General features: G+C 39.5%; 1 protein-coding gene across 4 annotated transcripts in view; it reads left to right on the top strand.

The window, feature by feature from the left end:
- Positions 1-13,113, top strand: part of KAT6A (lysine acetyltransferase 6A) — a 108,786-nt gene that overhangs the window by 77,885 nt on the left and 17,788 nt on the right. For all 4 annotated transcript variants that reach the window (XM_061404584.1, XM_061404582.1, XM_061404583.1 and 1 more), the window contains 2 exons: positions 5,124-5,239; positions 11,963-12,104. In XM_061404584.1, the coding sequence (XP_061260568.1) occupies positions 5,124-5,239; positions 11,963-12,104 (258 nt within the window). The remainder of the gene's footprint in view (positions 1-5,123; positions 5,240-11,962; positions 12,105-13,113) is intronic.

Below are 13,113 nucleotides of genomic sequence, written 5' to 3'. Positions count from 1 at the left end.
GTGCGAAGGATTTAGGATAGGATGGGAAAGGTAGAGTGCTGGTTGAGTTGAGGTTAAACGAAAGGACAGAACCACATAGTTCCCAGTGTTCTTTTTTGAGTAGATGATGATACTGGATGTGGGAAGGGGAGCTTCTTTGGATGGCCTCTCCCAATCGTGGTCACACACACTGGGGGCTTGTGCGAAGTCTAGACTGTCTTGTATATGGATGTGGTGATCAGGAGGGCTTCCAGGTAGGTTTGCCAGGTCATCAGCACACAGGTGACAGCTGAAACTGCATGGGTAATAGCTGAAGTTGTTAACATAGATAACGTTCATTTAACAGTAAACGTTACCGGGTACTGGTTACCTTGTGTACCGTTAGGCACTAGAGATAAAACAGGGACCAAAGCAGACTTTAAAAAAAAAAAATTCGTATTCTCAGGAGCTAACAGTTTAGTAGTGGGGATGGATTAAAGTAAATACTGTATCATGTGGTAACGTTATGAGGAAAAAGCACGGGGTGGGGGGCAGAGAACTCTGAGGCGAGGGATGGATTTGTGCAGTTTTGAATTGTTGGGTTAGGGACTGTCCACCATGTAGCAGAAGGCTGAGCAAGGTGAGGGAGTGAACAGCAGAGTACTGGAATCGAAGGCTGTGGGCAGGGGCTTGTGCCTGGTACAGTCCAGGAGATACACGAAGGCCACGTGCTCGCTGACACTTGGTATTTTCTGGGGGTTTATTTATTTATTTTTAGTAGCCGTCCTAATGGGTGTGAATGGGTGTGATGTACAGTTGCATTTCCCTGGTGACTAGTGATGTTGAATATCTTTTCATGTGCATATTGCCCATCTGTGTATATATCTTCTTTAGAGAATGAAAATTGATTAGAAGTCATTATATTGTAAGATCTTATCCTAATTCAGTTGTTTGGCAAAACATAATCTGAACTGATTTGAGACTATATATATATGTATGCTGCTGCTAAGTCGCTTCAGTCGTGTCCGCCTCTGTGCGACCCCAGAGACGGCAGCCCACCAGGCTCCCCCGTCCCTGGGATTCTCCAGGCAAGAGCACTGGAGTGGGTTGCCATTGCCTTCTCCAGTGCATGAAAGTGAAAAGTGAAAGTGAAGTCGCTCAGTCACGTCCGACTCTTCACGACCCCATAGACGGCAGCCCAGCAGGCTCCCTCGTCCCTGGGATTCTTCAGGCAAGAACACTAGAGTGGGTTGCCATTTCCTTCTCCAGTGCATTAACGTGAAGTCGCTCAGTCGTGTCCGACTATTAGCGACCCCATGGACTGCAGCCTACCAGGCTCCTCTGTCCATGGGATTTTCCAGGCAAGAGTACTGGAGTGGGATGCCATTGCCTTCTCCCAAGAACACTGGAATGTATATATATTCTTTGTTGTGTCAGTTGCTCAGGCGTGTCTGCTCTTCGTGACCCCCATGGTCCATGAAATTCTCCAAGCAAGAATACTGGAGTGGTTTGCCATTCCCTTCTCCAGGGGATCTTCCTGACCCAGGGATCAAACTTGGGTCTCCTACATCGCAGACAGATTCTTTACCATCTGAGTTACCAGGGAAGCCCAATATATTCTTTAGTTATCCTATGAATATATGAATATTCATATGCTTTGCTGAAGAAATATGAAGGTATCTGATTATGCAGTGTTCTCCCAAACCCTGCTGAGGCTGTTGATTTAAGATACATATATGTTCTGTAACACTTTTCTAACGAGAAAAGTTCACAATTCCAAAGCACATTCTATTCCAAGCGTTTTGGATAAGAGGCTGTGGATGTGTACTTTGGAAAGCTAAGTTCTAGTTCAAAAAAATTTACAAACTTTTGGAATTCAGAAATTAATTAGTTGAGGGCTCCCCATACGTTCTGTCTCACCTTGTACCTGGTTGGTTCTTTCTGTTTGTGCTTCACTCTTGCTGTTCCTGTGCTGTCCTCCCTCGACTTCTCTGAGCCTTGTTTCTCACCCCACACCCCTCCCCGTCTGTGAAGTGGGCATGTGTTTCCTGCTTTGAGGACTGGATTGTGGGGAATGAAGGAGATGACAGTGCGAGATGCAGGGTCTGCACAGGAGGTACCCCACACATACTGAGGCTCTTTCTTCCCAGTTCATGCTCTCTCCATTTCACAGCTTATGACTTCATTCTTACACATCTCTTTCATCAGGTAACTTTTAATCCTTAAGGAACAGGATTGTTTTTTATTAAAGTTTTCATGGGAAATGTCCCAGTGTCAGAAAGACATATCTTCTCCCACCATTGCACATTCTCGTGCTGATACTAAGGGGAATCCTACCTTCCATTCCCACCTCAAAGTGTCATTCCCACAGGGAATGGAAAAGAAATGTCTGACGGGAGGGGGCAGGGCTGTGTCAACTTCAATTGTAATTTTCCTTTTGTACCAGATCTAGGCTGGGGGTCAGTGTATACAAGAGTGGTCTCTCTCTATTGGATGGAAGTGGAGTTTTTTGCAGAAAAGTAACAACCTTTTCTCCAAAATTGCTGGTAATAAGTTTCATTCTCTAGAATAGGCATATTTAAAGTTACCTCTTTTGATTTAGTCCAATTACTAGTGCATTCAGTGTCCCCTCCCGTATTTTCTTAGGTTGGACAGTCCATTCTGGCCCAGAATGTGTGTTTTGTTTTAGCTGTTTAGGCGTATTCAAATGAGAAGGAAGGCACAGGGTGGCAGCACCCAAGTTAAAAGCTTAAAAAAAACTTATGTGCTCTTGATTTGTTAAATACCTGCTACTTTGGAAAGTTGCATATTTGATGACATCTTGACTGAAATTTAAACATGAAATCAAAGATAACCTTGTAATTCAGACTTGGCAGTTTGGTTTTGGCAAGGCCTGGGTTAACGGTTGGTTGGGCGCACCTGCTCCTTCCTGGCTGCACAGCCTTTGTTGCTTCTGCACGCTGGCTCAGAGGCTCCTTTCGCAAGGGAGCTGGAGGGTGGCCGGCGCGTTTCCTAGTGCAGGAGGCCGAGGGCCCTGAAGGCAGGGAGGTGTGCCGTGCCTCCGGCCCTCCGCAGACCGCAGGTGGCGGCGATGTGCAAGCAGTTGTACTGGAGCTGGGTGTCCACCTTCGCGTCAGGCATCCGCCTGGAGGAGCGCGCGGCCGCGGACGGGAAGGCTGTCCAGCCGCAGGTGATGTCGCAGCAGGTGTGTGGCCTCGCCCTGTGTGCGTCCTGTGTGACCCTTGGCCCAGGAGGTTGATTTGGTTTCTGACTGGTTATTCTGATATTTTCTGTATTACTGTTCTTGTTATTTGGAGCTGTGAAGATAGGCTAAAAGGTGCTACTTTGTGAATTACAGTACATGATTCTGGAATGTAGTTTAAAGAACAGTATGTTTAAAACTTTTGCAAAGCTCTGTTTGGCTTTTGAGAAACAAACAAACAAAATCTTTCTCTAACCCCATCTTGTGTTTTTCTTTTTGATTTTGCTCTTGAAAGAGCCTCAGTGCTCCTTGGTGTCGTAACACAGTTTATCCAACTAACAGATGTTTGTCTTTGTTTTGAGGTGCCTCAAGAAAGAGGTGAGGTTTCACCTGGCTATGCTCCAACTTGAAACCCGAGATACGTCCCTTGGCCTTTTAGAAAAGGGAGTGGTTAGACAGACCAGAGGGAGTCCTCAGATGAGTTATGGTGAAGAGGCGTTTTCCTTAAATAAATTTATATAAAGAATATAAATTTGATATTATATCTTTTTAGATTTGTTAGAAGTGGGGGTGGGGTGGGGTGTGTGTTTGTCCTGCGCTCCAGCAAGGGACTTTTGGTAATCTCTCAGTGGTTTTTAAAGCATAAAATGGTGAAGGATAATTTTGGTTGTTCCTTTTAAGAGTTATTAATACTTGTGTTTGATTAGGCCGAATTCTAGCTCCGTTTTTAAAAACATTAATTCATGTTTATAGAATATCCATGATAATTATACATGGTTATATATTTTATGTTATATATATAATATACACGGGGACATACCTTCTTTTATTGCTGTTCACTTTATTGTGCTTCACAGATAATGTTTTTTACAAATTGAAATTTGTGGCAGCTCCGAGTTGAGCAAGGGTATCAGCAAGCACCATTTTTCTAAGAACACTTATTTGTTCATTTCATGTCTCTGTGTCACGTTTTGGTAATTTTTGCAATATTTCAAACTTTTTCATTATTATTGTATTTGTTCTGATGATCTGTTATGGGACTTGCTAAAGGCTCAAATAATGTTTGGCATTTTTCAGTAATAAAATATTTTTAAATTAAGTATGTCCGTTTTTTTTTTTTAAGATATAATGCTATTGCAAACTTAATAGACCAGAGTGTAAACATAATTTTTATATGTACTGGGAAACCAAAAATTTGTGTGACGTGCTTTATTGTGATTCTTACTTTGTTCCTGTGGTCTGGAGCCAAATCCACAGTATCTCTGAGGTATGCCTATACGTGTATACGAATCTTTTTCCACTGGGCACAGGGCAAATCAAATTCCCTGTGAAAAGCTACTAGGAAGGAAGTTTTAGGAGAAGTGTACAACGGACTGAAGACTCTTACTTGTTTTGGTGTATTCTTTTCGTGTTGTCCTTAGTACCTGCTTTTGCAGACTAGAGGATGCTTGCTTTCTGTGTGCACGCCCCTGTTGAGTAGGTTGTTGCTGCTTCTGTCAGTTGGGGTGCTGTATGTCTGATCTCAGCCTGTGGGCGGCAGGCCCTCCTCCCCATCCCTGACTCTGAATCCCCCTGTGCCACGGTGTCTCTTTAACTACTGAGTCATTAAGGAAGGAGTTTAGTTGAGGATATTCACAGTATTATTAAATATGGAAACTGTAGTGTCACCAACTGCATTTGGTTCTAGGAGATTTATTAGCATATTTAGTTTTCATTTGGTTGCTCGTTTTAAAGAGTAAGACAGTTTATTTCAAAACTCATTAGCTTGTTCCTGGCTTTTCTAATTCCTTGTGGAATCCTGAGAACAGGACACTTTGATTCAGACGATTTTTTTGTTTTGTTTGTTACCTATCTTAGTATTTTTAATGTACCTAACTTATATAACCAGTGTATTTTCTCACTCCACTCTTAGTGTTTTTAATGTAGCTAACTTATGTAATCAATGTATTTTCTCACTGCACAGAAAGTTGGAGTGACTGGTCCTCCTGATCCACAAGTCCGCTGTCCCTCTGTTATTGAGTTTGGGAAGTATGAAATTCATACCTGGTACTCCTCTCCATATCCTCAAGAATACTCAAGGTATGTTTTGAGAGGCCGTTTACCTTTTGTTCTTAGGTTCCTAGAACTCCAGCACTAGAAGTGATCTTGGAGACCTTGTTGTAGTCCAGTTCATCTCTTTACATTCAAGAAAACTGGTAGGTTTTAAGTGTCCATAATAGCAGCATACTTTGGCAGCCACTTAGTCTCAGTTGGCTTTATAATTTTTTTTTCTGTAACCTATCCAAAAACTATTACTTAAGATTGGAAATCTGACACATGGTCAGAATGAAAGGGGAACATTTTTTCTTTATGAGAAATTGGCCTTCATATCTCACACCAAAAAAATTTCTTTTAAAGAGAAATTCTTATGCTTAACTATAAATAAAGTTTTACTGAGTAGCCTTTTATTTAAATTTTTATAATTTAACAAACTTAGTAAATTGTTTTCCCAGAAATAATTAGCCAAATGGTATAAAATTATATATAAATGGCTTGGGTTTCTAGATATAAAAACTGATCAGTCACCAGCTTTTTGGGATAACGTAGTGAGCTTAATGAAGCCAGATTTGTTTCTTGACTCAACTCTGACATTTATAAGCTATGTAACCTTAGAAATTACCTAGCTACTTGGTACTTCAGTTTCCTCATCTGTGAAACAGAGATAATAATAGTTCTGACCTCAGGAGGTTTATTGTGAACATTAAATGAGTAGAATCATGTAAATCACTTAAAAATTGTGAGTGGTCAGTAACGTCAGTTATTTTTTTCTTTTAGGGTTGAAATTAAAAGAGTTGAAAAATAAGATTCAGTCAAAAAATTAAACACTGGCTTAGCATTTGAAGCAGTCATTAATTCTTTAATCTGGCTTACAAATCTAAGCAGATTAGAAAAGTAGGAGTGAGACCCAGACCTCAGTGACAGAGAGGTGGGGGGAGAAAGCAAAACCCCAGGAATCTGACATACAAGCTTATGAAACACAGTAGCTGAGAGCCATTTATTGTAGGATCAGTTACCTCCAAACTCTGTGTTAGACCTTTAAGGCAATATTATATTTATTTCATGGAAGAATAACAATCTGAGTTTGTTAAAAACATTATATGTTATGTATATATGTTAAAAGAGGGAAGGAAATTCCTCAACTACCTACAGAACACAGGTGTTTAGTGCAATGTCTTCCTCAGGAGTTATGGCCAGCCAGGGTATTGTATAATCAAGAACAGCAAAGTTGAAGAATTAATTTCATCATGAAGTTTAAAATAAATCATTACCATTTTAAGTGAGCTCTTTCCCAGCTGTGCAGATCACAAGAGTGCCCCGCCTGGAACAGAAAGCCTGTTCAGCTGTGTGTCCCGCCCAACGGCTGCCATGGGGAGTGCAGCCCCAGGCACCTGCTCTCTTCCTCTCCAGGGCGGGAGGAGCGGCGGAGCTCATTTAGTCAGGAGTAGAGACAGAGGAGACGAGAATGAGGCTGTCAGTTTTAAGATACTAAGTCTGATTAAAAATGTTGCATTTTGCTCTGATGAGTTTGTCCCTAGAATTTGACTTCTTAATCAAGTTTGAGGGAGTTAGTTACCAGTGAAAGAATAAACATTGCCAGCAGAAAAATAAATAACCTAAGAAGTTTAATAGGAATTGTAACAGAAAGCAGCAGCAGAACTGTAACATACATCTAAGTAGAATTTTAGATGTTTTCTGTACTTTTCATTAGTCACCATTGTGAAGGGTTCCCTGAATATAGCAGATAATATTGTGTAATTTATGTTTTTTAGTAATTATTTTTTCTATCTATATAGTCTTAATTTTCTTAATTCATTTTCAAAAAAACATGTTTTGTTGAGTTTAGACTTGTTTCACTTCTGAGTTCTTTAAACTTGAGTTGACTATAATGTTTAGAGATCACGTGCTTTCTAAATAATAAACCTATATTTTTACTTTGTTAATGACTATTCTCTGCTAAATTACTTCTAAATTATTTTCTTATTAATAAAAGTTCTAAACACTTTAAAAAATTTCCGAGTCCTAAAGCAAAACAAAGAAGAAGAGCAAAAACAAAGAGGAGATCGTAAAAGGAAAAATTATTTGGGAAGTGGGATTACGTATTATCTCCTATAATATTCAGATATTTGTGTGTGTGGTATATGTTAAGTAGTCTTGCGTCCATGATTTTTAAAAAACAAAATGAAACAACAGCAATGAAGCAGCTTCATTTGGAGCAGTATGATTAAGTCTCAGACGTTGAAGAATATAAAGCAGAGGTTGTAACCTGAGGTTTCCCCCGCAGGGCGATGTGATGCTCACACATGGCAGATGGGTCCATAGAGGGCCTGACTCTGCCTGTAAGGACGTGACGCAAATAGGCTGAAGGCAAGAGGAACTGTGGTCACGGAATGCTCTCTACTCCTGAGCTGCTTAGGGCTTTAGCTTCTTAATAACCTCTTTGCTACAAGTTCGTATTAAGATAAGATCCCAAAAAGGCATATTCTCACATATTTGAGTAGTTTGGGAACCTTGCTCTACCTTTTGATCCTGTTCCTGACTTGACTTGATGCTTAGATTATGTACAACCCCAATTACTAAGGAACAGCATCCTCTAAGTCTTTAAATGACTATTAAATGATGAAATAAAATGGATGAAAGGAGAATAAAAATATTCATAGTATTAATCATAAATAATAGCCATAGTTACCATTCACTGAGCTTACTCAGTGACTAAACATCTCTGGAATAATTCTGTGAGGTGGATATTGCTATCTTTGTTCTCACAGGCCAGGGCCCAGCAAACATATTCAAGACCACACAGTTTCTAAATGGGAGAACCAGGATTTAATCCCACTTTTCTCTTACCATATAGCTATAACTTTTAGCCACTGTACATGACTACTCCATATAGCATTGATAACTAGATTGATCTCAGATGGCTTGTACCATAATCTTTGACTTACGGAGTATTTGGTGTAATTTCTATTGTATTAAAATTTTACTATTGACATATTATAAAAGCTGCACAAACTGCTGCTATCTTGGGCAATGTTCTAAAGCCACAACAGGAAGAATATTTGCATTATCATAGAAGTAAGGGAACCAATACAGCTGTAGCCCAATCCTGACTTCAGAGATTGTGGTATCCATGTAATGGGTGACTTTAAAATAAATGTCAAGTGTGGGGCTGTACCCGCATGATGGAGCTAGTCAGAGTGACCATATGCGTCCTCGATAGTCCAGGCCTAGGTGCTGTCAAGGAGAAGGCAGAAAGCAGTACTCAGCAGTGTTCTTTAGGTCGGGGAGTGTTCCTGATTTCAGTAACTGCACTTCATTTCATGTGATCTGATGTTTTTCCTATTTGATATATTTTTTCAATGAGAGAACTGCAGCCATTTGTACTATTACTAGAAAAGATATTTGATCTTTTCTAGAGTTGTATTGAATGATTCCCATTAGACTAACAGTGTCATCCCAGTAGTCTTGATTTTAATAAAGTCAAAGGCTTTTAAAATACAAAGGATCATAAGAGACTATGACAAATAGCTGTATGTCAATCAGATGGACAACTCAGAAGAAATGGAGAAGTTCCTAGAAATGAACAATCTTCCAAGGCTGAAGCAGGAAGAAATAGAAGATGTGAAAAGACCAATTACCAGTAATGACATGGAATCAGTACTAGAACGGCTATCAGCAGACAAAGCTTCAAGAGCAGATGGCTTTATAGGTGAATTCTACCAAACATTTAGTGAAGTGGTAGCGCCTGTCTTTTCTCAGACTATTCCAAAACATTGCAGAGGAAATAGTGCTCCCGAACTCATTGTGTGAGGCAAGCATCTCCTTGATTCTAAAACAAGATAAAGATACCACAAGAAAAGAAAATTATAGGCCAGTATCACTGATGAACATAGATACAAAAATCCTTAACAAAATGCTACCAAACCAATGCAATAATGTGTTAAATGCAACAATGTATTAAAATGATCATAAGCAATGATTATAAATAATAGTCAAGTGAGATTTATCATGGGGATTCAAAGATTCTTCAGTATCTGCAAATCAATCAGTGTGATACAACACACTGAAGAACAGAATTAACAAATTGAAGGTCACACTAAAAATAGTGTGACCATCTCAGTAGATGCACGGAAAGCTTTTGACAACATTCAGCATTCATGTGATAGAAACTCTCCAGAAAGGGAGCGTAGAGAGAACACACATAATAACGGCACGTATGACAAGCCCACAGCTAATTTCACACTCAGTTGTGAAAAGCCCAAAGAATTTCGTCTCAGGTCAGGAATAAGACAAGGAGCAAGACCACTTTAATTCAACATAGGTTGGAAGTCCTGGCTACCTCAGTCAGACAAGAAAAAGAAATAAAGAATCCAGATTGGAAAGGAAAAAGTAAAATGGTCACTGTTTGCAGACAATATGACACTATACATAGAAAAGTCCTAAAGAAGCCACAAAAAACGTTTGGAGCTCACTGATGAATTTGGTAAAGTTGGCAGGATACAGAATTAATATGCAGAAATCTGTTGCATTTCTATACCCTGACAGTGAACTGTCAGAAAGTAAGGAAATAGTCTCATTTACCATTGCATCAAAAAGAATAAAATGCCTGGGAATAAACCTGCCTAAGGAAGTAAAAGATCTGTACTCAGAAAACTGTAGGACACTGATGAAAGAAACTGAAGATGACGGAGACAAATGGAAAGATACATTATGTTTATTGATTGGAAACCTTACTGTTAAAAACGACAGATACCATGCAAAGCAATCTACTCATTATGTGCAATTCCTGTCAAATTACTCAGGGCATTTTTCATAGAACTAGGACAAAAATTTTTAAATTTGTATAGAAATGCAAAAGACCCTGAATGGCCAAAGCAATCTTGAGAAAGTAAAACAGAGCTGGAGGGTTGACTTCAGACTGTATTACAAAGCTACAGTAATCAAAAAGTGTGGTCCTGGCACAAACACACACACACAGAGATCAATGAAACATAATAGCCCAGAAATAAACCCGCCTCTTATGGTCAGTCTGCGATGGAGAAAGCAAGAATGTACAGTGGGAAAAAGTTGGATTCTTCAGTAAATGATATTGGGACGATCGGACAGTTGCATGTAACAGAATGAAACTGGACAGTTTTCTCAAATCATGTAAAAAATAAACTCAGGATGGTTTAAAGTCCTAAAGATAAGACCTGAAGCCATAAAAGTCCTAAAAGAAAATATAGCTGGAATACTCTTTGATATAAATTGGAGCAGGTTTTTTATCTGTCTCCTAAAGCAAAGGAAACAAAAGCAAAAGTAAATGGAGCCTAATTAAACTTAAAACCTTTTGTACTGCAAGGGAAGCCATTGACAAAATGGAAAGACAACCTCCTGAATGGGAGGAAATGCTTGCAAATGATGTGATCAATAAGGGATTAATACCCAAAATATATAAACAGAGGTGTTTTTTTTTCCCAATTTCCTTCAGCCTCAGTACGTATTTATATGAGAGAAGATATATTTGGATTATATTTCTTGTCATTGTATCACCCAGTATTTTTGTATGTACAGTTTTTGTTATAGTATCAGATCTTAGCATGCTTACCAGTTTTGGACACAATTCAGGGTACAGGAGAGCCTCTGTGCTGAGGATACATGGGATATGTGTTTATCAGAGAGAGCCATGCAGTCTTCTCAGTCCAGACTAAAATACTTACAGAAGCCACTGGCGTTTAGGTTATGTTCCTTCTGTGGCTTTTTCAGTGGTGAAGAATCTGTCTGCATTGCAGGAGAGGCAGGAGACTCGGGTTAGATCCCTGAGTTGGGAAAATGCCCTGGAGGAGGAAGTGGCAGCCCACTCCAGTATTCTTCCCAGGATAACCCCATGGACAGAGGAGCCTGGTGGGCTGTGGCCATCAGGTCTCAAAGAGTCAGAAATGGCTGAGCACACGTGCACACAGAACCACTTTATTGCCTGGCTCCTTATCACAGAGACTGTGTAAGGGAGAAGTCCTACTGCTAAAAAGCAAGTGTATTGAAAAATTATTATATAAAAAGTAACAATATAGATGAAGAAATAATTAGAAATTTTATTTCAGTCATTGAAAATAGACCTTTGAGGTGCAGGATTTAATGTCATATTTGACTGGAGAGAAAGCCAGAATTTCGGAGCAGAAGGAAGGAGGTAGTGTAGCATGTCCTAACTTGAAAAAACGTTTTCCATATTACAGTTTTATACTTAAAAATATGTACAGAATCTGCTTTTACAGTCCCCACTATATGTCCATCATGCTCAGCCTCTGTACCTGGTGTACCTGGCACAGGGCCTGACAGTGTTCAGTCCGTGTTCATTTTCTGAAAGTAATGAGTGAGTGATCTGATAAAGGAAGAAAGACTGTACAGCTTAACAAAGTCTTCACTTTCTGGTGTGTTCCCAAGGTAGACTTTACTTTTTTTACTTACTGGAGATTATCAAGGAGGAGAGAAGGTGAGATTTTCATGGCTTTCTGGTGGGTAACTTTAAAAGACAACAAAGATTAGTTTACTAGGAAGATCCCTGGATTGTGTGAATTGATTTCCCACCCCTGCCCTCTTGCTATCGATTAGTTGGATCCTATTATCCAGATTAGTTTTATCTTTGAGTTTTGTGTTTCCTTTTTTAAAAATTTGATTAATGGGGATAATGATACATTCCTTACCTTTTTACCTGGGTAGTAATGAGTAAGAATAAGAGTGGAAGTTTAAAGTCTTACATAAAGTTTGTGTAATTGTTTTTTTTTACAGGCTGCCTAAATTATATCTCTGTGAATTCTGTCTAAAATATATGAAAAGTAGAACTATTCTGCAGCAGCATATGAAGAAGTGTGGTTGGTTCCATCCTCCTGCTAATGAGATTTATAGAAAGAATAACATTTCTGTTTTTGAGGTAAAGTAGAAGATGTTTAGTAGTTGTCTTCCTATCCGTTTCAAATACAGCCCCCCAACACCACCCAACCCCCCCCACCCCCCACCTCCCTCCCCCCCCACCCCCCGCCGCTGCCCATGCTTTATCCGATTGCACAGCTTGATTTGTTTTGGAAATGTTTTACTATGGTTCACTCACTATGGAGTCAGTAGTTCAGCTCTATAGGGGAGAATCAGAATTAGGTCAGTCTAAGTGGTACCAGTTCACAAACTTGGTCTCTGAATAAACTATTTTGTATTTCATTGAATCAAAGACATCAGTTGTAACATATTTTACGTTCCACTCAGAAGGTAAAAATACTGAAAATTATGATATATATGACTCCATTTGATTTTTTAATGCCAACAGATTTTACTTTTGTATGGATGTGATAAGATTGTGTCTTAGACTCTATGAAATGTGGCACTTAACAGATTTCTACTGCTCTGTTTAAAGGAATATTGTGTAGAGGTATATATGTAACAGCTGTAGTAAATCCTAGTAATATTTCCTGACTTCATCGTGATTGTTTGACTTAGGCTACATCTGTGATTCTGTGTTGTTAATAGTGGTTTTTAAGTTCTTGATCTCAGTTCCGGTCTGATTGCCCAGCTACTAACTGAGTACGTACCATGTGCTCAGTTCTGTTAATTCCGATGATGATAGACTTTCAGGTTGTCAGGATCTGCTCCATCTCTCACTTTCTTAATCTTCCCAGAGCTTTTATTTTAGGTGAGGAATAGAGGAGCTCTTGACCTTTAAGGGAGGGAAAAGGTGTTTTGTACATTAAATTGCTAAAGAAGTGGCAGTCTTTTTTTTGTGTGTGGCCACACAATGTGGCTTCTGGGATCTTAGTTCCCCAGCCTGGTTGAACCCCAGACCCTCAGCAGTGAAAGTACAGAGTGCTAACCTCTGGACTGTCACGGAGTTTGCAGAAGTTGCAGTCTTAAAATGTCAGTGTCTTTGGGTCTGATGTAAGCGGTCATAGAGG

This window comes from Bos javanicus, chromosome 27 (assembly GCF_032452875.1).
Source record: "Bos javanicus breed banteng chromosome 27, ARS-OSU_banteng_1.0, whole genome shotgun sequence".
Lineage (NCBI taxonomy): Eukaryota > Metazoa > Chordata > Mammalia > Artiodactyla > Bovidae > Bos > Bos javanicus.
Note: the sequence above shows the minus strand (reverse complement) of the source record. Positions and strands in the feature narration are given on the sequence as shown.